This window comes from Capricornis sumatraensis, chromosome 16 (assembly GCF_032405125.1).
Source record: "Capricornis sumatraensis isolate serow.1 chromosome 16, serow.2, whole genome shotgun sequence".
In the NCBI taxonomy this organism is placed as follows: domain Eukaryota; kingdom Metazoa; phylum Chordata; class Mammalia; order Artiodactyla; family Bovidae; genus Capricornis; species Capricornis sumatraensis.
Genome location: NC_091084.1, coordinates 61,863,775 through 61,887,984, shown reverse-complemented (window position 1 = coordinate 61,887,984; position 24,210 = coordinate 61,863,775). Strand labels below are relative to the sequence as shown.

At 41.8% G+C, this 24,210-nt stretch overlaps 1 protein-coding gene across 1 annotated transcript in view; it reads left to right on the top strand.

Moving 5' to 3' along the window:
* Nucleotides 1-24,210, top strand: part of MPPED2 (metallophosphoesterase domain containing 2) — a 198,993-nt gene that overhangs the window by 83,254 nt on the left and 91,529 nt on the right. Inside the window, exon 3 of the mRNA XM_068989095.1 lies at nt 15,909-16,134. Within this exon, the coding sequence (XP_068845196.1) occupies nt 15,909-16,134 (226 nt within the window). The remainder of the gene's footprint in view (nt 1-15,908; nt 16,135-24,210) is intronic.

Here is a 24,210-nt window from a genome sequence, read left to right as displayed (position 1 = left end):
TTTTGAATGTTGAGCTTTAAGCCAACTTTTTCAGTCTCCTCTTCCACCTTCACAAGAGGCTCTTTTCTAGGTCTCTGTAAACTAGTAAGCTATAATATCTCAGTCCCTTCAGTCTGCTATAACAAAATACCACGGACTGAGTGGCTTATACACAACAGAAATCCTCTCCCAGTTCGGGAGGCTGGCCAGTCCAGAATCAAAGGCCCCACATGGTTGAGTCCTGGCGAGGGCCCTCTTTGTGGCTCATGTACGATGCCCTCTTTCCGTGTCTTCACATGATGAAAGCAGCAAGGGAGCTCTGTGGCTTCTCTTTTATGAGGATGCTAATCCCTTTAATGGGGTTCTACCCCCACTCTCATGATCATTAATCACTTTCCAGAGGTTACCCCTCCAAATACCATCACATTGGGGATTTCACTACATGAATTTTAGGGCTGAGGGACAGACTGTCACATAAGGGTAAAGAATTTAAATGCAGAATGTGAAATAGACCTCCACCTGCACTCCTTGGAACCTTGGGCCCCAGCGGCCATGATGGACTTTCCAGAAATCTTTTCTTCCTGAGAATCCATACTACTTACTCCATAGTGCTTCATCCCAGTGGGGAAACTTGGCGAAATTAGTCCACAAGGCTGTTCCCACCAAGAGGTCAGAGACTGTTGGAACTAACGTTTCAGTGAAACCAAAACCTTATCAGTAGGAGACTTCATGATTTCACACTGCCCAGGAAGTCTTCTTTGTAGCTTCTGATTATCTGGGGTTTTTATTAGTAGAAAATTTTACCAGTTGAGGGGTGGGGAGGAGGCAAAAATGGAAGAGGAAATGAATGTGACCTCCATTCTTTCCATCTCATCACTGTCACTATTGATCAAAATAACCTTCCCTGAGAGATTTCTTTTAAATTTTCACCCTTGGTAGGCTTCATTAAAATTTTGAATTATAAAATGGGAAAAGTCAATTTTATTGGATCTTAAATTTTGCTCTATGTGGCTTCCTGTCCAGAGTGCAAATTGTTAAAATTGACATAGGATGTATGTGCAAGGTAATATCTTTTTTTGTAGACTCTTCTAAATTTCTCAATATTCCATTGAGTGGATTAGATTGTATAGCAAGTGGGCACTCTGAAAAGAAAATAGAATTGTGAATTGATGCCTTCAGAAATATTATTTGATGGCAATAAAATATTCTCTGAAATTCCCTTCAGAGGGGAGAAAATGGAGTTTGTTTGCAGTAATTGCATTTTCTAGCATTTGCTCTCACACTTTCCAATATAAGCCGATTGGAACCTGTGATTTGGTTTTGCTTATTGGCAAAAGTACCATGTAAATTGATCTGTGATGCATTTAAAGAAGATGCTTTTGAAAGTTTGGAAATTGAGATGGTTCTTTCTTATTAGATTTCAAGAGTATTAAGGTTTATTTCTATATTTTAGTCTAATGTAATATTAGCCAAATATGTTCTTTTTCAATTTAGTTTTAATCAAGTTCTAGACCATTTTCATCTAGCCCCAGTGGCGCTGTTAAGGCAGAGATTTTATTTCCACTGTCAACCCTCTGTTCTGACTTCTGTGGACCAGCCGCTTGGAATCACTGCACACTGAAATTCTGCATTTCATCTTGCCTAAGCATTGTTTCAGCATGCAAAAATAATAATAGTTATTACAGAAAGATTTTTTTATTACTGTTTGTGGGGTAGTGCAGAGGGAATCTAAAAAGCTCTAAAATAGTTATCTTTTAAAGAAGATGGCCTTTATGCTAGCATTATTTTTATTTAATTTGATTTTTCATCATACTTAATGGTTTAAAAGGCAGGCACATAGGATTTGTATTTGGTCCTCTAATTATTCAGGAGAATAATTACCACTTATTTTATAATCACTGCAGGATGGAGCACCTTTTTCTTAGTTGGTTTTCTTAACAGTTTTATGGGAATCAAACCCCAATATACTGTTTTTCAGCTCACCATAGACTTTGTCAGTCAGCACTGCTAATTTATTACAGATTAGTTTATAAAAGATATTCATTGAATACACTTTCAAGGTGGTAAGAGTAAGAGATTAACCCCTTATCCCAATGAAGTTACAGTGCAGAACAAAGACAGGATAAAAATAATGATAATCATAACTGTTCTTTATGTGTCGGTTTTATGCTAGGTTTGTTACCAGTCTCACTCAGTCTCCAGGTCCACTCCATAATATAGGTTGTGCAGTTTCCATTATTTTGTCTGATGAGTAGTATAAACATTCAATTGCATGCTTTGAGTTTCACAGATAATAAGTGACAGAAACTTAGTCTCAAATCTGTCTGACCCCAAAGCCCATCAAGCCATTATTTCTACATACCAGTATGCTCCAGTGATATAAATATATGCACAGCTGGTGGAGATGAGACTTGAGAATACCATCACCACTTCTTCTTGCGACTGTCCAGTGAAATTCTGATTTGGATCCAGTTTTCTGAAACTTGAGGAAGTTGTTTGAATAGCCTTTAGGAGATTTGTTTCAAATCAAATTTGTTGTATGGCATATCAGTCTATCTCAACAAGCTAAGCCTGTCATTTGTAAGATAGAGGTTGGACAAAATAAACAATGAAGAGACTGCCCATGGTTCCAGTGATCCAGTCAGATGGATAGTCAAGTATAATTGGAGCCATGCTTCCTTGGACAGTTCCCACCACGGCTTCACATGTAGAATGTGCTGTGTTGATCTGGGTGGCAACTTAGAGATACTCAGTTGGGAAACAAGAGGATGTTGTCATTCATTTTTACTACCTGTGGTAATGAAATGTATGTGTGTCTGTGTGTGTGTGTGTACGTCACAGAAAGCTATGTTAAAGTAAGGTTATGGTTGAGACAGGAATGCATGGAAACAAGTTGCTGCTGAGAAAAGGTCAAATCTCTGAGATGTTTTCAGGTGCCTAATAATTATGGGTACTAATGGCCTGTTTCTTGTGCTTTACACTTCTTACTAGCTATATTACCTGCCATCAATTCCATATACTGGCAACCACTTGGGTCCAGAGTGGGGTCTTCTTTCCTGGATGAGGGATGGACTTTTGTCTCCTTTGTGTAGATTAAGGCTTATAACATCTCCTGTTGCTTCGTGGTTCTTTTTACGGAGGAGGCTGAAGAAGAGGAGGGAGTGTTTCAACTGTGGCTTCTTAGGCTAGGCCTAACTCCTGCAGCCAACCACTGAGCATTCCCTCAGCATTCCTTACTTTCTCCTGGGTTTCCGGCTCAGCCTTAACATTATTGTAATATAGTTTTCTGTGTTTAATATTTCTTAGACTTGGTTTCCCATTGCAAGCATGGAAGAAACCCTAATGCATGAGTTTCAGAGGAGAAGGTAGCAGTCTGAACCTGCTGTGTGGCTCCATCAGCAAGTGTGAGTATTAACGTTAGAGCTGTCAGGACTTGTGAAAATTAATGGAGCCTGACGGGGGACAGACTGAGGTCAGAGACGGAGCTTGCCCTGATTGAATGTTTCTGGTGGCTTTGCAACCCAGGCAAGTGAGTGCAAACCGTGGAGCCGAGAGGGAGTGCTGGAGGCCCGTTCATTTGTTTAAGGAATAGACGGTGGGCACTGACTAAGTGCCAAGCATTTTTCTAGGTGCTGGGAACACAGCAGGAAAAGATGGGTTGTGCCCGCTTCTAGCTTCAGAGCCCTGTTCCTGTCTTCAGGCTAGACCCAGCCTTCCTGTGCTATCAGTCCTTGGTAGTCACCTAGGAAGGAATTTTAATTTACTGCAATATAGTTGATTTATAATGTTGTATTAATTTCTGCTGTACAGCATAATGATTCAGTTATTTATATATGTTATATATATTCAAACATATATATGTATATATACACACATATGTGTGTATGTGTATATATATAACTGTTATATATATATGTATATATAACTGACCAGTTTTCAAGCCAAAGTTATTCTTATTTAGTTCTCAGTGGAATATGTATATATATATATGGCTTCCCAGGTGGCTCAGATGGTAAAGAATCTGCCTGCAATGTGGAAGACCCAAGTTCAATCCCTGGGTGGGGAAGATCCCCTGGAGAAGGGAATGGCTAACTGCTCAAGTATTCTTGCCTGGAGAATTCCATGGACAGAGGAGCCTGGCGGGCTGCAGTCCATAAGGCCACACAGAGTCAGACATAACTGAAGGGACTTAGCACACCGTCTGTATATATACATACACACACAAACATGGGGTTTCCCAGGTGGTGTTAGTGGTAAAGAACCCACCTGCCAATGCAGGAGACATAAGAGATGCAGGTTCCATCCCTGGGTTGGGAAGATACCCTGGAGGAGGGCCTGGAAACCCATTCCAGTATTCTTGCCTGGAGAATCCCATGGACAGAGGAGCCTAGCAGGCTATGGTCCATAGGGTCACAAAGAGTTGGACACAATTGAAGCAACTTAGCATGCATGGCCAGAGAAGGCAATGGCACCCCACTCCAGTACTCTTGCCTGGAAAATCCCATGGACAGAGGAGCCTGGTAGGCTGCAGTCCATGGGGTTGCAAAGAAGCAGCCATGACTGAGTGACTTCACTTTCACTTTTCACTTTAATGCACTGAAGAAGGAAATGGCAACCCACTCCAGTGTTCTTGCCTGGAGAATCCCAGGGGCGGTGGAGCCTGGTGGGCTGCCATCTATGGGGTCGCACAGAGTCGGACACGACTGAAGCGACTTAGCAGCAGCAGCAGCAGGATGCATGGCATGCTTCCCTGGTGGCTCAGACAGTAAAGAATCTGCCTGCAACCTTAGGAGACCCAGATTCCATTCCTGGGTCAGAAGTGAAGTGAAGTGAAATGAAAGTTGCTCAGTCATGTCCAACTCTTTGCGATCCCATGGATAGTCCATGGGATTCTCCAGCCCAGAATACTGGAGTGGGTAGCCGTTCTCTTCTCCAGGGATCAAACCCAGGTTTCCCGCATTGCAGGTGAGTTCTTTACCAACTGAGCCACCAGGGAAGCCTGGAAAGAGAATAGCAATCTACTCCAGTATTCTTTCTTGCCTGGTAAATCCCATGGACAGAGAAGCCTGGGAGGCTACAGTCCATGGACTCACAAAGAGCCAGACATGACTGAGCGACTAACACTTTCACTTTCATATAAATAGATATTCTTTTTCATATTCTTTTCCATTAGAGTTTATCACAAGATATTGAATACAGTCACCCATGCTGAATAGTAGGACTTTGTTGTTTATCTATTTGCTGTATAATAGTTTGCATCTGCTAAGCCCAAACTCCCAAACAAGGAAGGGATTTAAATGACGCATCACCTTAGTCCTTCTCACAGCCTCATAGTTCTTACATCCTAATAGCCATTGGTATTATTTTTTTTTCCTCCCATCCTCCTGCAAAATTTTCTGCTTGACCAGTTTTCAGGCCAAAGTTATTCTTACTTAGTCCTCAGTGGAATAAAGAACCTTCAAGAGTTTGAACATTTCCCTTTCTGCTGGAGTCATGATATTAAAAATATAATAATAATTTTAAATGGAAAAAAATTTCTTTTTTTATCCACCTTGGGGATATAACAAGGTCCCTTTATAGCATTGGCGTTAGGGAACATCTGCAGTGCCCCACGCAGACCAGAGGTTTCCGCAATGTGATTGAATTGCAAGATACCTCTTTTGTGTGGAAACACTCCCATGATGATAGGACTGTAGTAGTGATAGCATGACTACATATCTGTTTTATTCTTTTTAATCTCAGAAAGTTAGTTTTCTTTTCTTCCTTGCACATTGTCAAAGGAAAGTAAGCCTGAAGGTTGTGCCTTGTGAGTTGTATTTTCCTGGGCATCTGGGAGCCATTATAGATTCTTCTGACTTGCCATCTCAGTCTTGTTTGCTTCTTGTAATGTAGAGAGCTATATTCAATGTGAGTGTTAGGCCAGAAACATTTTTGGTTTCCTCATATATTTTCATTGTGGTTTCCTCATATATTTTCAAAGTCTAGAATTTAGGAGTACTGAGGAAAGTGGGCATAGAGATTGGAGATTTTGAAATTATTGTCACCTTTATATAAATAGGTTTTCTTTTAGCCAAGGGTGCTTTGGGGTGCTCTCCTTCACAAAGAATTACCATTGTACTTTGGGTTTTATTTCCCCTCTGGGTTTTTAGCCGAAATAAATAGGCAATCCCTGATAAAAATGGGGCATGAGGAAAGTGGTATTTGGTGTAAGTCACAACCTGATGGCTGTATTGGTTGTCTCTCTTCCCCATACTTCGCACTGATGAAGAATGAAGTGTTTTGAGGCAGGAGCCAGCTCCTAGTAGATGGAGGCAGATTCTCAAGAAAACAAAATATTCTGGAATTAACTTTGCATTTTGATCTGACCGGAACTTGAGTTTTCAAGAGGAACACATTCTATAATGATTAAAAAAAAAAAGAAGTTGCAGTTGTGTGATAATTTTGAGGGACATTAATTTTTTTATTGGTTGGGGTGCAAGCTAGCAAGGAACCTTTTTTGGCCAAAGTAGTGCTTATTTGTATTTATTTTATTTTTTAACTTTTAAAATATTTATTTTTGGCTGCGTCGGATCTTAGTTGCGGCACAAGGGATCTCTGTGTAGCGTGTGGGCTTCTCAGTAGTTGCTGCGCGCAGCTTCGGCGTCCCGTGGGCTCTGTAGCTGGGGCTTTGGGGCTTAGTTGTTCCACAGCATGTGGGATCTTAGTTCCTGGACCAGGGATCAATTCCACATCCCTTGCATTGGAAGGCAGATTTTTAACCACTGGACCACCAGGGAAGTCCTTATATATGTTTATTTTAAAACACTGATGCACAGCTGCCCTAGTCTTCACCACTCTCCATACCTTCTAACCAATTCAGCTCACATGTGTGTTTTACTTCTTTGGTCCCTGTAGACGTTTTGGTTGATTACTTTGAACTTCTGTTCTCCTGTCAGAGTCTCCTCTTATTTCTCATGATACAGCCTACAAGTTTTTAAATTCTGGGACCCTGCATGAAGATGGGCCAGAGGAGTTTCTTTCGCCTTCTCAAGTCTGTGACCTTCCTTTCCTTGGGTAGGCTCCCAAATTCTTCAGGGGGCTAGTAGATAAGAAATTACGCCCACAGCTACAGTAGCATTTGGGAAATGCCTGAATCGAGCCAGTGTGTGTTGTCATAGTGTGAGACTGACGTGGCTTCATGTCCCCTGGAGGAGAAATCCATGACATAGGCAGAGTCATGTAGAATGGAGAGTTCTATTTCATGATACAAACATAAGGATCATAGCTGCCCAGATCTAGAGAAAAGATCACTGTAGATGGAGGAGTGGGATGAAGAGGAGTCATGTAAGAAATAGGTCTTGAGCCAAACCCCAAGAAGCAGTTAAAAATTTGGTCTCACCTGATAGAATACTAGCAGGAGAACCAAAGAGCTTTTTTGTCCCACGTTTGAACCAGCTTGACCTGTGAACTTCACTTAGGAAGTGACAGCACCTCTCTGGTACTCACTTTCTTCATTAGTAAAATGGAATTGGATAGATCTGTGATTTTTCTTTTTAATGTTTTTAAGCCAGGGATGTTGTTGTTTAGTTGCTAAGTCATGTCTGACTCTTTTGTGACCCTGTAGACTGTAGCCCGCCAGACTCCTCTGTCCATAGGATTCTCCAGGCAAGAATACTGGAGTGGGTTGCCATTTCCTTTTCCGGGGGATCTTCCCAGCCCAGGGATTGAACCCACGTCTCTTAGATCTCCTGCTTGGCAGGGTAATCCTTTACCACTGAGCCACCTGGGAAGCCAAGCCAGAGATAACTTCCTTCAAATCAAATCTTTTACTAAATCATAAAGTAAAGAAAAGTAGCAGTGCGTGGCGGACACAACAGCAGTCCCCTTCCTCCCGCCCTTGTCTGTTCCCTCAAGTTGCCCTGCGCCACCCGGAGGATGCTTCTAGGCTCTTGTGCTGTGATTCATGGGAGCCACTTTCAGTGACACATGAAATATCCAGAGTTTGGGAAGGAAGGGAGGCTGACCTTGACACAATCTACTGTGTGTCTGCTTTAAAGCTGTTACAGCTTTGTCAGACATATGTATAGCTGAAGATCTTAGTTTTTCTGTTCCTCTCCGTACACTCATAGAAGAGTACCCTGTCTGATTCAGTGAAAGGTGTTAGGCATTATTTTGTTCTTTCTAAGGCCGAGTAAAATTCCACTGTATGTATGAACCATATCTTCTGTACCCATTGCTTTGTCAATGGACATTCATTTTTTTTTGTTTTTGTTTTCTCATTTTTTAAAATTAATTTTTATCAGAGTATAGTTGCTTTACAATGTTGTATTAGTTTCTACTGTAGAGCAAAATGAATACGTATATATATAGCTTCTTTTTTTTTGGATTTTCTTCCCATTTAGGTCACCACAGAGTACTGAGTAGAGTTCATAGTAGGTACTCATTAGTTATCTATTTTATACATAATATCAATAGTGTGTATATGTCAATCCCAGTCTCCCAAGTCATCCCACCCCCTCTTCCCTCTTGGTGTCCGTATGTTTAATCTTTATGTCTGTGTCTCTACTTCTGCTTTGCAAATAGATCATATGTACCCCTTTAAGATTCCACATGTATGTGTTAACAGATTCATAGATTTTGAAAACAAACTTGTGATTACCAAAGAGGAAACATTGCGAGAGGGAAAAATTAGGAGGCTGGGATTAACATACCCACACTGCTACATATAAAATAGGTAAGCTACCAGGACCTACTGCATTGCACAGGGATCTCTACTCACTATTCTATAATAACCTATATGTGTAAAGAATCTGAAAAAGAATGAATATATGTGTGACACTGAATCTCTTTGCTATACACCTGAAACTAACACAAAATTGTAAATCAACTATACTCCAATAAAATTTTTATTAAAAAATATATTAAAGATATTCCAAATGAGTAGTCACTCTTGACAGATAGAATCTAAGCCGTTACCTGTCACAGGTTGTACTATTCATTTGTTAATGAGGGACTGATCCTGGCGCTTTTTGGGGCAGTCAGTAAATGTTAGGAGAGATGGGTAACTGGATCATTGAAGGAAAAAATAAGTGATGTGTTAAGGGCACACATTTTCAGGGTTAGAAACATCTTGACAGAGGCAGCTAGGTTCGCAGTGTGTACAAGTTGAAAGTCTCCTGTGTCCACCCACCATCACCTCCAGATTCAGACATCTTAATGACCCCAGTGATACTTTTGTTAACTTGGAGGACACATTGCACCGTGTCAGTTTCAGCCTTTGGAAAGTCGGAGTTTTCCTTTTCATCCTCAGCTGCTCATCTTTGAAGACAGTGACATTGTGCAATGTGACCAGAGGGTGATCCAATTTGTGGACAAACTAGTATTTTCTTGATTGGCAACTAGGAAGCGCAATCATTATAATAATTATTTGAGCACAGCTAATACCTGTTTAGTGGAGAAGGTGATGGCACCCCACTCCAGTACTCTTGCCTGGAAAATCCCATGGACGAGCAGCCTGGTAGGCTGCAGTCCATGGGGTCACTAAGAGTCGGACACGACTGAGCGACTTCACTTTGACTTTTCACTTTCATGCATTGGAGAAGGAAATGGCAACCCACTCCAGTGTTCTTGCCTAGAGAATCCCAGGGACGGAGGAGCCTGGTGGGCTGCCATCTATGGGGTTGCACAGAGTTGGACACGACTGAAGCGACTTAGCAGCAGCAGCAGCAGTACCTGTTTAGAGACGATGAAGTGTTAGAAACTGCACATCTTTACATGCAGTAGATTATGTAATGTGCATCAAACCTTAAGGGTAGTGTGATTATTATCCCCTCCCCATTTATATTTGAATAAACTACAGTTTAAAAACAGTGTGTTGGAGATTATTTGGCTAGACTGGATTGGAGATGCTTCTTCATTTCACTTCTAAAATTCTGGAAAGAGGATTCCAGAAGCTTGCATCTGGTAGGCCAAATTCAGCTCACAGATGTATTAGAGTTGGCCCCCAACTGTGTGTGTTTGTTTTTAATTGAGCTTGCAATTCAAGAGGGCTTAAACTTGGAGGACAATCTGATACTGGCTTAAACCTTGTCATGACTCAAGATGACAAGCCCATTCCTGGAATTCTTTTTAGGAAGCTCCTGGTGAGTCTTGAAGGGATTCAGTCATTCCTTCAGTTGGTAAATGGTTGCTTATTATGTGCCTGCCATTTGGAAAGTACTGAACTGTGTGTGTGTTCAGTCGCTCAGTCATGTCCAACTCTTTGCGACCCCATGGACTGTAGCCCACTGGGCTCCTTTGTCCATGGGGTTTTTTCAGGCAAGAATACTGGAGTGGGTTGCCATTTCCTCCTCCAGGGAATCTTCCCGACCCAGGAATCAATGTCTCCTGCATCTCCAGCATTGGCAGGCAAATTCTTTACCACTGAGTCACTTCGGAAGCCCAAGGTATTGAACTAGTTTGGGTCAAACAGGGAACCACAAGCCACAATCCATGCCTTCAAGGATCGTCTAGGAGGAGATAAGTCACATGCAAAGGGAAAAACTAAACAAATGGAATAAAATAATAATTAATGCGCACTGATTATTTACTCCATACCATGCATGTGCTTTAGAAGCTCTATCTCATTTTATCTTGAATGCAACCTGTGAGGTGGGTGCAATTATTGTCCTTGTTTTTCTAAGACACCTTAGAGGATGTAAGAGCTCTGTCCAAGGTCATATAGTTAATAGGTGGTGAAGCCTGCAAAGCCTCTACTCTTACCCATGCTGCTGCCACAGTTTAATTTGTAATAAGACTTAAAAATTTAATCATAAAGAGTAGAAATGTGACACATGCAATAAAAAAAATACTAAATAATATTCATAGAAGTAACGATGAAGAGCAGAAGTGTAGCAAGTCAGCTGAGAATGAGAGGAGAGGCACAGGGAACCGAGAAAAAAGACAGGAAGGGATACCTTGGAGAGGGAGGAGGAGAAGGCAGAGTCCAGCATCACTAATCTAGGGAAAAGATACTTTATCAGACAGAGACGTTACTGCCGTGTGATCTTTGGAGATGAGGATGGAGGAAAAACCTCAGCTTTTGTTTTTAGGAGGTAATTACTGACATTCAGGGAAGCTTTCGGTTGAGTACAGAAACAAAGGGAGGTTGCGTTGGTTAAATCATCGGTTTTTTAAGTTGTATTCATTTATTTTTGGCTGCTCTGGGTCTCTGTTGCTGCGTGCAGACTTTGTCCATTGCAGTGAGTGGTGGCTTCTCTTCGTTGTGGTGCACGGGCTATAGGTGCAGGGGCTTCAGTAGTTTGGCACATGGGCTTAGTTGCTCCTCAGCTCGTGGGATCTTCCCAGACCAGGGATCAAACCCATGTCTCCTGCATTGGCAGGTGGATTCTTAACCCTTGGGCCAGCAGGGAAGTCCAACATTGGGTAAATTCTGAATAGCCATTTAAGTCTTTAAGTTGCTGATTCTAATAGTAGGTTAATCCATGAGGGTACACAAGCATGATAAGTAGGCCAGGAGTGAGAAGTAACAGAGAGTGAGGAGGTCTGCAATAGACTGGAGGTCAAAGTTGCCTGATTTTTGATCTTCCAAAAGAAGCCAGAAACCCTGGATTTTTAGTGCAATACCTTCAGATTTCTAAATGTTAGTTCAACTAAGAAAATAAAACAGTTGAGGACCAATGGTAATACATCTCTCAGCTGAATGTGGCCTACCAGCTGCAAACTTCTGGAAGCCTCTTTCCAGAAGTTTAGAAATAAAATGAAGATGCATCTCAAAGAGGAAATAATTCCAGGGATGGTTTAGGATTGCATTTGAGGTGTGTGTGGGGGTGTGTGTGGGTGTGTGAAGAGCTTCTTGTTTTTATCTTCTTGAGGTGAGTAAACATCAACTTACTAAAGCAGGAGAAATATAATAAAGACATCCAAAATAGTATAGAGAGATGTCTGAAAAATTAAAGGGCCAGTAACAAGAAAAGCATTGCAGCCAATTATTAAAAAGATGAGAAGATGTAAAGGAGCAATTGGGAAATAAAGAGAGCCTATCTTGGGGCTGCTGCTGCTGCTGCTGCTTCAGTCGTGTCCAACTCTGTACGACGCTATAGACGGCAGCCTACCAGGCTTTCCCGTCCCTGGGATTCTCCAGGCAACAACACTGGAGTGGGTTGCCATTTCCTCCTCCAATGCATGAAAGTGAAAAGTGAAAGTGAAGTCACTCAGTCGTGTCTGACTCTTAGAGACCCCATGGACTGCAGCCTACCAGCCTCCTCCATCCATGGGATTTTCCCAGGCAAGAGTACTGGAGTAGGTTGCCATTGCCTTCTCCATCTTGGGGCTAGAGGATAGGATTTTCCAGGCAAGAATACTGAAGTGAGGTGCCATTGCCTTCTCCAAGAGGATGTGTATTGTAAGCTAAGTGGGGAGTCAAATGGAGGCTGGAGCCTGGAACCTGGAAAAGTTTTGTGACGGCTGCTTAGGGAATAGACAGTGGCAAGCGTGTAGGATAATTAGAATCGTGGAGTAGCAGCCAAGACCTAGCTTACTTCAGCTATCCTTTAGTTTTTAAGTGAGCATCTATTTATATGATATAGTGAGGTAATACAGATACAGTACGAGACACGGTTTTGAATAAGACTTAATTGCTGCCTCCAGGAGCTTGTCTTACTTATTATCTGTAGCTCTTAACTGAACTGATAGGTGGACTAGTTTCCCAAATTTCATTCATTTGGTAGTCATTGCTTTGCCAAATCTTTGAATTATCTATATGATTATTTGCTTAGTAGTTTTCTTTAAACCATCTCCTGTTTTATATACAAAAATAGAAGAATGAAAATAGAAAAGATAGTAGAAAAATGAAGCCATATATCATTTACTTGTGTTGGCGTATTTTTTTCAAATGTGCATTTTTAGAACATACAAAGCTACTTTACATTCTGTCAGAAATTCATCTCTATTTCACCTAAAATCATCTCGTATCTTACCGGTAAAACATATACCATGTCTTGGGAGGATAGAACTGGTTAGTTGGTAGAATTCTTTAGGTCATTCAAAGCAAGGCTTTTCCCACATTAGAATATCTGCATATGGCCTTGGTTTTTTATTCAGGCAGGTCAACTTCGATGACCTGATCTGAATAAAATGGATAAAGGCAGGCACCTCTTTGTCTGACAATTTTAAAATCATGCTATTTGAATACCAAGAAGGTTGGAGCTTGACTGCAGAGCCTTCCAAATTAATCTAGTCTGGGAAAAAAAAACACACACACACACACAATGAAAATGCCATCAAGTAACAGGAGATTTGTCAGCTGCATTGCTTACACTTTTCATATAAAACATAAAGGTTGGCAGATTACAGATGAAAGGTCAGTTCAGCAAAAAAGAAAGCATGTCAGACAATCTCATAACATAGGTAACAGAGGATGGAAGTTGGAAACTACTATTGGATTCTCAGAAAGAGATGAGTTTGTTGCAGTGTGTAAATATCATGACGATTTCCACGGCTGTTCATTTTGGTGGCTACTTCTTTATGCTGAGTCTCCAAAATGTGATTTAAAAGATACTGAAGAGGCCTGTCTTCCTGAGAAAGATTTACTTTGCAGCAGTTTTGTTTTTTTTTTCTTTCACTGATCTGAAGGGGAGAAATGTACTTCCTTCAGGTCGCCTTGTTTCCCAGTCTCACCCATCCCATCCCTGAAGCAATGCTCTAAAATGGAAAAAGCAAGAAGCCAAGGCCTCTTGCAAGAGCAGTGGTGCATAAAGACAGAGTTTGCAGTGAGTCCATCATCATGAATCATTAAAGGAGAACTGGCAGCTAAAGCATGACTGGTACAAATAGAGTTGCTCAAAGATTCAATCAGGTAGCACCTGCCTTGGAGCAGATTACTGTCCAGGAAAACATATCAGACTGTTCTAGCCTTGGGAGGAGGGTGGGTCTGGGCAGGCAGTACTGGGCCAGTGGGGTCACAGAGCCATGATGTTGAAGTAGTGCAGAGTCTCAAAAATTTCTATCATGTACAGTGCTGGGAATTTTCAGACTCCTGAATACATCTTTTATCTGTATTTTAAGTGTAGGGAATTGTGCAAAATATCATCATTTTATCCAGGTAACTTGCAACATACATCCCAATCTTACTGCCTTATGCTAGTACAGATTATAAGCTCTGCATCTGTTTAAGAGAAGTTTCTTCTTTTTTTAATCTGTTTATTTACTTATTGGCTGTGCTGGGTTTTCGTTGCTGTTCGTGGGCTTCCTCTAGTTGTAGTGAGTGGCATCTACTCTCCAGTTTGCAGTGGGTGGGCTTCTCATTGTGGTGACTTCTCTTATCATGGTGCACAAGCTCTAGGGCGTTCGGATTTCAGTGGTTGTGGCACACAGGCTTAGTTGCCCCGCTGCATGTGTAATCCTCATGGACCAGGGATCGAACCCAAGTCTCCTGCATTGGCAAGCAGATTCTTAACCACCGGGCCATCAGGGATGTCCTTGAGAGAGGCTTCCTATTTTTTTGGAGCTCTTCACCACAACGTTTTGAATAACTGAGGCCAAAGGCATGTCACACAGTTCTGTGGGCCAGTAGTCAAGGATATCCATTGATACTTAGCCACCATGTTTTCAGTTTTATCTTCCTGCAGTATTATTTTCTGCCTGTTTTCATCTCTCTCATAAGTCTCCCCATTAGCCCACATTCTGTGTATCCAATTTTAATACTGTTTACAATTTGCATTGGTGAAATCCAACTGGACCTATGACAAAAACTTGCCCTCCCCCCCAAACATAATTCTGTCTCAGACTGTAAGCTTCATTAATTGATTCATTGACTCTGGCTTGCTGGTAAGGATGAATTCTTACAACAAATATATCCAATTCCTGCTAGTGGTAACTTTCATTCTTCGTGGAATAGCAGGAAACATTAATTTTGCATTGGACCCGGGAGTCTCAGGAAGCTGGAATTATAGGCACCGTCTTCCCACCCTTTTCCTCCTCAAAATAAAAATGAAATAAAATAAAATGAGCAGCTGCCCAGTGGTGAGGCTTGAGGGATGCGCAATGACAAAGAAGAGAAAAGGGCATTAATTTCAGGATGGGGACAGCTGCTGGGCACTATCTCCCTTTGGATTTTGGTTCTTATAGCATCACGATGAGTTATTAATATGTATGATCTGTACTTTATTCAAACATTATAAATCTATGCAGAAGTCTGGTGTTTGGGTTTTCCTTTATAGCTTTCATTCTTCTTCCCAGAATTATCTCATTTTGATCGGGAAACTTTTGCATAAAAAGCACACACTGGCGAACTCACATTTCCATACCATAAATATTAAAAGGGGGTTAAGCTTTACAGTTTCTTCTCCCATCCCAATGGGAGGAAAGTTAGCCTTCTAATCAGGGGGTCATTATTAATCTTTTTATTCACAAGCCAAAAGGTAAACTTTAACTTGCCATACAAAATTGTACTGTGTGCTTCCTTTGATTTATGCAAATTGTGAAATGCGTATGCTGTGTCTTTTGTACTAAGGTGATACTAAAAATCTAGCAGGGAACGGAGTTGTTACAAACAGTTGGTCAGCTTATTTTTTAAGGATTAAAACCAAATCTAGACCTTTTTTAAGGCTTATGACTAAAGTAATTTTTGCTGGATGATTCTAAAGTATGGATCACAGTATGGATTTATCACAGTGACACTGTAGCAAACAGAAAAGGGAAATGGAACTAGAAAACTTAATGTCTCCTTAGTAGCTTTTAAGCTTCTGAGTGGCTTCCTGTCTCCCGTTTATTGTCATTTTTGTTAGCATAAAGGAGTAGTCATAAATTTTGGTTCCCATGGAAATATAAGGGAATGTGTGATCTGTTTCATTTGGGGATACTGTCTGATAATCACGCAGTCATGGCTGTTGTACTTCGTGATGGGAAATGAACGTGCTAATTGGTGCTCTTTTTTTTTTTTCGTATTTCAGGAAACCTGCCATATGAATATAAAATAGTGATTGCTGGGAATCATGAACTGACATTTGATAAGGAATTCATGGCAGACCTTGTTAAACAGGACTACTACCGTTTCCCCTCTGTGTCCAAATTGAAACCAGAGGACTTTGACAACGTTCAGTCCCTCCTGACGAACAGTATTTACTTACAAGACTCGGAGGTAACAGTGAAGGGATTCAGGATATATGGTGCACCTTGGTAAGTGTTCCTTCCAACAGTCTTCCCCTCTTTTTTTTTTAGCTCAATGCTGAGAAAGCATGGTGCCACCTTAAGTGTCTTAAACCAAAAAAATAAAGGTGAAATGAAACCTTTATGCTGTATTTCCAACAGAACATGAATTTTGGCACTGCTGCGAATTGTTTGTTGTGATGCAGAGTTCTTTAGGCGAGATCAATGGGGGCAGAGCTTTGGTACAGTAGATTCGCGTCTGTTTGTGTGACTGGGGCTGCACGTGTGTCGATGGGACACAGAAAAATTTGGGGGAAGGTCACTGTGTTACCCTTCACGCAGGTTCAGCCACTCTGAACATTCCATCAGCCTTAGGTGATTCTTTCCTCCTTGTGTTTTACATTGGAAACACTCATGAAATATCTTGCTTAGAGTTTCTCAAATCTTGCTGCACATGAGAATCACCTGATCAACTCTGAAGAAATATAGATTTTGAAGCCATAACCACCCCCCCAAGATGCTGATTCTCCTTTTTGAGGTGGAGCCCAGTGACCTGTATTTTTAAAGCTCCCCAGGCAAGACTGATTAGAGAAGGGAATGGCAACCCACTCCAGTATCCTTGCCTGGAGAATCCCAGGGACAGAGGAGCCTGGCGAGGTACAGTCTGTGAGGTCACAGAGTCGGACAGGACTGAGCAACTAATACACACACACACACACGCAAGGCTAATCTCCAGACAGTTTGCAAGTTACAGGTTAGGAGCTCAGTTCTACAGTTCTTGGTCCTGCAATTCTCAGCTCTAGAAAAGTTGAAGCTGGTGCATATTCTTTGGGACCAGATAAGGAAGCATGTTGATTTTGGCTTCGTCAACTGGCAGTTGTCTGGTTTTGAAGAGGTTAACTCATAGAGGATGAACCTCAGTTTCTTCATCTCTAAGATGGTGAAAATAATACCTACTTTAGAGGGTTATGGTGAGGATTAAATTGGATGATGTTTGCACTGAATTGAGAAGAGTGTCTGGTGGTTTGCTTAGAGCAATATTAATAATTACCACTTTTCAGGACTTAGCTCTGCTGCTAAGTGTTTATGTGAATTTAAGCAAGTCACTTAGGTTCTAGAGCCAGTTTTTGCGTCTTTAAAATGGGAGTGTGAGACCAGAAAATCAATAGTAGAGGAGTCTTGGATTTTTATCCATTTGCTTTCTTACTTTTTGAGAGCCCTATGTGTATATAGAGCAGAAAAACTGACCTTTACTTACGCAGCCTGGAAGAGTATCCTGGTCATGCCCTAGGAGTTGTGAATAAGGCTGGAAAAGGGCAGAGTGAATTCAGATTGGCCACCTCACTCAACTTCCCAGCGCTTCCCAGGTGGCGCAGTTGTAAAGAACCTGCCTGCCAATGCAGGAGACATAAGACATGCAAGTTCTATCCCTGAGTGGGAAAGATCCCCTGGAGCAGGAAATGGCACTCCGCTCCAGTATTCTTGCCTGGAAAATTCCATGGACAGAGGGGCCTGGTGGGCTACAGTCCACGGGGTCACAAAGAGTCAGACAGGACTGAGCATACACACACCCCTACTCAACAGTTTGGATTGTCTTCTGTAGAATAGAAAGTTGAGACATTTTCTGTAATTTTTTTCTAGCTTTACTAGTTAGTATCCAGAAGGACTGATTAGTGGATACAGGAAGACTGTTAGTCGTTCAGTCATGTCCAACTCAGTTCAGATCTTGCTGAAGATTTTTTTGGTTAAAATTAATATTCCCAGAACTGCTGTAATCTGAACGTTGATTTAGGAATGCTTACATCAGTGTTTCTGTACAGGGACAACAAGATTTCCCATTTCCACCCCTTATTCAGCTTTTGGACTTGAACTTTTCCCTGCATACCTCTGTGCCTCTGTTTTCTCATCTCTAAAGTGGGAAATAGCAATTTTACTTTTCTCTCATCGTTGTCGTAAGTGAGTTAATGCACCCGCAGCATGCAGAAGGCTTTCTGACATGAGAATAAGCACTTGATAAGAGCTAGCTGTTACTGGCCTAGTGGGGTTGGTGTTTCCAGTCTCCTTTGTACCCTTGTCCACCTTTGTGCAAAGACTGTTGCACTGGGAGTCAGATGCGCTGGGGTCTAGCCTTAGTTCAGTCTTTGGTGACTGCGTGACAAATCCATCAGCTTCTCTGTAAAACAGGGGCAATGAGGTCTGCCCCGCTTTCTCTCTGATGCCACCCACTTCAGTAGTCACCCAAATTAGAATATTCACAGGGCATGTATTTGTGGACATGCTTGATTATTTTAATATTTTGTACAATTTTTAGCCTGTTTCATTATTAACAATTTGATTGGAAGCAAGTTTGGGGGGATTTATACCAGAGCTGCTACTTTTATCCTGTCAGCAAAAAGGATTTTTCCATCCCTGGGATTCACAAGTAGGTGTATGCCTTCTTAGTAACCCATCAAATATTCCAACCCCAAAATAATGTGAACTGATTTAAGAATTTTTTTAACTTTTTATTTTATGTTAGAATATAGCCAATTAGCAATATTGTGATAGTTTTACCTGGACAGCAAAGGGATTCAACTATACATAGTTCTCCCCCAAACTACCCTCCTGTCCAGTTTGGCACGTGACATTGAGCAGAGTTCCATCTGCTATATACTAAGACCTTGTTGGTTATCCATTTTAAATATAGCAGTGTGTATATGTCCATCCCAAACTCCCTAACTCTCCCTTCCCCCTGGTAACCATAAGTTCATTCTCTAAGTCTATGAGTCTGTTTCTGTTTTGTAAGTTAGAATTGATTTAAGTTTGATTTCCATGCTTTCCCAATGACTTTTCCAGAGGAAATATTAAGTTCTGATTTGCTGATATTGTTACTGGTTTTAATTTAAAAACAGAAATCAAAATGAGAACCTTGATACTAAGGATTTCCATCATGTCACAGATTTCTCAAAAGTAATTGCCATCTGACCAGGGAGAGAGCTATTAACTCATTTGCAAAATGTGAATTGTGACTCAGTTTTGCTCTAAACAAGGTATATTAGCTCACATTCATTCCCTGTTTATAACTTGTAGCACCACTGAAAGCTTCCTAAAGACCAGAGAGAATTAACGCAATGTCTCCTGACTTACAATTTAGGAGGAATTTGTATGTGGAAAATAGCTTAAAACAATCCTGAGCCCTCGTGGGTGTTTGCAATTGGAATGCACTGTGGTGCTTATTAAATCTGCAAGGAAGAGGGTTTGGCTGTGGTTTGATGGGTCTGGGAAAATCCAGTGACCTACACTGAAGAAGTAAATGGGGTGCCTTGTCCTGGAAGAAAGATGTTTCCTTGGAAGGAAGGCAAGAGTTGACTATTCCTGAGAGGAGGTGGGAGGGTGGGCGGTGGGAACCTAGCTCAGGAGGCCTTCTGCCGGATTCTGTGGCTTCTGTGTATATATATACTCCCTCACCTCATCATTTTTCTAGGAGTCTTAAAGAAAGGACTCAGGTGTGATGTATTGTCACAGGACTAACAGTGCAGTTAAAGCTATTCTTAATTTCTCCTATTACCTTTTTCTCTCCCTCTCTGGGGGACAGAAGGAGAGGGTATTGTGAGGCCTGGTGGTTAGATCTGCCCAGGACTCTGCTCTTGTTCAGAAAAGCTCGTGGATTTCTTGCATCCCTCATGTTGTTCTTTGCCACCGAGATGGTTCCTAATCTCTTAAGATCACTTTCAGCTCTCGTATGTCTTTTGCAAATGCTGATCAGAGGAGACAGAATTCTAATCTGTCAGGTATCAGCCACTGTGCTAACTCACTCACTGCTTGTCTGGCCAGGATGGAGGAGAGGTGGCATTTTGAAATCATCTTTATATTTTTCGTTATTGGATCTGTAGCCAGCATTTTAGTGCTAGCAGATTTCAATAAATTCACTCATGGCACTTGGTATTTAAAAATTGACTAGCCTCTTCTTTTTTTTTTTTTTTTTTTAATTTCAGTTGTTCTTTTGCTACCAAGATGCTTATATATAAAAAAAAAGAAAAGAAAAAAATCCGGGTACAAACGGATCAGTAACCAAGCTGCAAAGAGTAAAAAGCCCATCTTGCTCTGACCTGAGCATGGCAGTTGTGTTGTTCGGCAGTGTAACTTGTTCCCCTCCTGAACAGAAATGCAGAGCTAGTCTCCCGTGGCTTTTAATGAAAATGAGTGGGGCTTTCCAATGTCCAGGAATTTGATCTCTATGCTGCCCAAGGGTCAGGAACAAAGAGCACACTTTTTCATGTTAGAGTAGACCCAGGTGTAATTTGTCAGATTTAGTAACTGTGGAGGAAGTGCCTTAACTTCTGCAGCCAGAAAATTAGATGGAGTCCCAGGCAGCGTAATTCTAAAATGGTTGAAATAGCAAGAGAAAGCCCATCAAGCTGCGTTTTCAAAGGAAGTGTGAGCAGGATGTATTTTTTCCCTTCTTCTCTCCCCCTCATTTTGGATCATCAATATGTTGAGTTCGTCCATGCCTTTAAATGTAATTTTCTCAGTGTTTTTCAGAGTGGGAGTTAAGTGTTGATTCAACTCTCTGCTGCATTTATACATAATTGTGTTTGCACACAAACAGCTACAAGGTTGCTCACATTTCCTTGTTCTGATCAGCACCATGGTACTTTACTCTGTCGGAAGAGCTTCAGATGTTTTTATTTCCAATTATAAGTTTTGTGATGCATCATGGATTTTGCTGACAGTCTTCAAGTTCTGGCAGTAGCGAACAAATTAAGAGCAGATATTGAGTGAGAGGATTAGAAAACCAATGGGCAACTCATATGATAGAATTCAGATACAGGGATGGGTGGAATGGGCTCATTTATTTTATTTTCATAGTCATACTTTGTAATTAACTTGGGCCAAAAAAAAAAGAAGAAAAGAAACATCTCTACATTCAAGAGGAAAGTCCATGGATGCTAAAGAACAGCAATGTAGGAACAATATTGTTTCTGTACCACCGTCTCAAGGATTCCAGCTTTTATTCAGGAGGGTTCAGGAAGGTCTTGGCACAGAAGAAGGTCTGTGTATGTGTGTTAAACAAATATGCACTCCGCTTCTACATGATTCTGTTTAAAGACCCAGGCTAACATTTCATTTTTTTTGGCCCCGGGCCCATGGACTCTCCCATTCTGAAACCTATGGTGGGTCTGCCCTGCTCTAGAGTTTCAGGCTCTGTTTACATTTTCGCCTGCTTCAGAATGCAGCTGACTTGCTCTTAAAGCTGCACGGGATCAGATTCACTTCTGGTTTAACAACTGCCTTGTTTATTTGGAAAAGGAGAAAGCAACACCAGTCCCCTGGCTTCCTACCTCCCATCAGTGGCCATGTCACTAAAATACCATGGCAGAAGCTGGTGTGTGTGGAGTTTGGGATGTTGGATCCAACTCGTACTTCTCTGCCCGCTGGGTGCAAACCTTTAAAACCTGTCATGTGCTTTTATGGGTTGTATAAGTGAATGTGGAAGGAGATATATATGTGTTCTTTGGCAATCATTTATGCTTAATATCAGCACTGGGCATGATTTAAATTTTTACCTGCAAATTCTGAGAGACCAACTCAATTAGCCAACAATGATAAACATATTTGGATGGTATATTTCACTTAGGGAACTTTCATATGTGTTCATTTGGGCTTCAAAACAATTCTAAATAGTTAAAAAAATTTTTAAATTTTAAACAATTAAAATGCAAAGGGTGTATATTAATAATTATTAACAATAGCCAGCTTTTGCAAGTGCTAGTATGTCATGAGAAACACTGGGCTGGAAGAAGCACAAGCTGGAATCAAGATTCCCGAGAGAAATACCAATAACCTCAGATATGCAGATGATACCACCCTTACCACAGAAAGTGAAGAGGAACTAAAAAGCCTCTTGATGAAAGTGAAAGTGGAGAGTGAAAAAGTTGGCTTAAAGCTCAACATTCAGAAAACCAAGATCATGGCATCTGGTCCCATCACTTCATGGGAAATAGATAGGGAAACAGTGGAAACGGTGTCAGACTTTATTTTTTGGGCTCCAAAATCACTGCAGATGGTGACTGCAGCCATGAAATTAAAAGACACTTACTCCTTGAAAGAAAAGTTATGACCAACCTAGATAGCATATTGAAAAGCAGAGATATTACTTTGCCAACAAAGGTCCGTCTAGTCAAGGCTATGGTTTTTCCAGTGGTCATGTGTGGATGTGAGAGTTGGACTGTGAAGAAAGCTGAGCGCCGAAGAACTGATGCTTTTGAACTGTGGTGCTGGAGAAGACTCTTGAGAGTCCCTTGGACTGCAAGGAGATCCAACCAGTCCATTCTGAAGGAGATCAGCCCTGGGATTCCTTTGGAAGGAATGATGCTAAAGCTGAAACTCCAGTACTTTGGCCACCTCATGTGAAGAGTTGCCTCATTAGAAAAGACCCTGATGCTGGGAGGGATTGGGGGCAGGAGGAGAAGGGGATGACAGAGAATGAGATGGCTGGATGGCATCACGAACTCGATGGACATGAGTCTGAGTGAACTCCGGGAGTTTGTGATGGACAGGGAGGCCTGGCGTGCTGTGATTCATGGGGTCGCAAAGAGTCGGACACGACTGAGCGACTGAACTGAACTGAACTGAGTATGTCATGATGGTGTTGCCTTCATTTGCCAAAGAAGACCAAGACTGAGTTTTTGGCAGAGAAGGTGACGGGCCGAAAGTTAGTCTGGGAAGAGACAGGACTAGAATCAGGGCTTGCCTGGTGGCTTTGGCAGTAAAAAATCTGCCTGCAATACAGAGAGAATCCAGAGACTCAGGTTCGATCCCTGGGTCAAGAAGATCCCCTGGAGAAGGGAATGGCAACTCACTGTAGTGTTCTTGCCTGGAGAATCCCATGGATAGAGGTGCCTGGGGCCTACAGTGCATGGGCTGCAAAACGTTGGACACGACTGAGTGACTAACACACACACACACACACACACACACACACACACACACAGGCACACACAAGCACGCACACGCACACAGCCCTAGAATCCAGTGTTACTTTGAGGAGCTCTCGAGGCTGAGGGAGAATATCCTAGTAACTGCAGATGTCACTATACTCCTTGACCTGAGGCAACTCAGGAAGTGGCCACGTGGAAGTCTTGACTGTTCTGTCTGGTTGTAAAAAACGACACACAGAAATCCAGGCCAGTCTTTCCAGGAGCTCTCAGGCTTCAGTGGGGAGGTGTTTGAGGGGGGACAATGGGAATGTTGAGAGAACAGGAGAAAAGAATGATCCAGCCTCTGTTGCATGATATGCTGCAGAATCTAGGGTTTCAAAGATGGGAACCTAGACGGCAGTCCATCCCAAAGGAAATCAGTCCTGAATATTCATTCGAAGGACTGATGTTGAAGCTGAAATTCCAATACTTTGGCCACCTGATGCAAAGAGCTGACTCATTAGAAAAGACCCTGATGCTGGGAAAGATTGAAGGCAGAAGGAGAAGGGGATGACAGAGAATGAGATAGTTGGATGGCATCACCAACTCAATGGACATGAGTTTGAGTAAACTCTGGGAGTTGGTGATTGACAGGGAGGCCTAGTGTGCTGCAGTCCATGGGATCTCAAAGAGTTGGACACGACTGAGCAAGTGAACTGAACTGAACTGAATACCTCAGTGTATCGTAAGACGTGGGCCAGTTCCTCTGGTCCTTCTGCTTCACGGGGACAACTTCCATGTCCTTCGCCAAAGAGCTGCTGAGAGAGACGGTATCCCTGGGCACATGCACCAAGAAGGAAGTGCTGGCCAAATGTCCCCACTGAAGTCGGGATCGCGTGGACCCATGCACTCTGCTCCAGGCAGACTTGGACTTCCACATTGAGACCCCGGCGCTGGCTACTGGGCATTCTTTCATTTTTTTCATGTCACACTTAGGAAACTTAGTCTAGGAAAAGAGTCACCCTGTATGTGTATGTGTGTGGGGCAGGGGAGAGAATTTTTAAAAGCAAACATTGTACAGTATTTTTTGCACAAGTTGCTAATGATCTGGATAAGTGGAAACCATTTAGGAAAGGAACCCATATATTGGCAGCATGTGATCAAAGGATGTGGAAGAGTAAATAGATGTCTGTTAAATGAAGACATA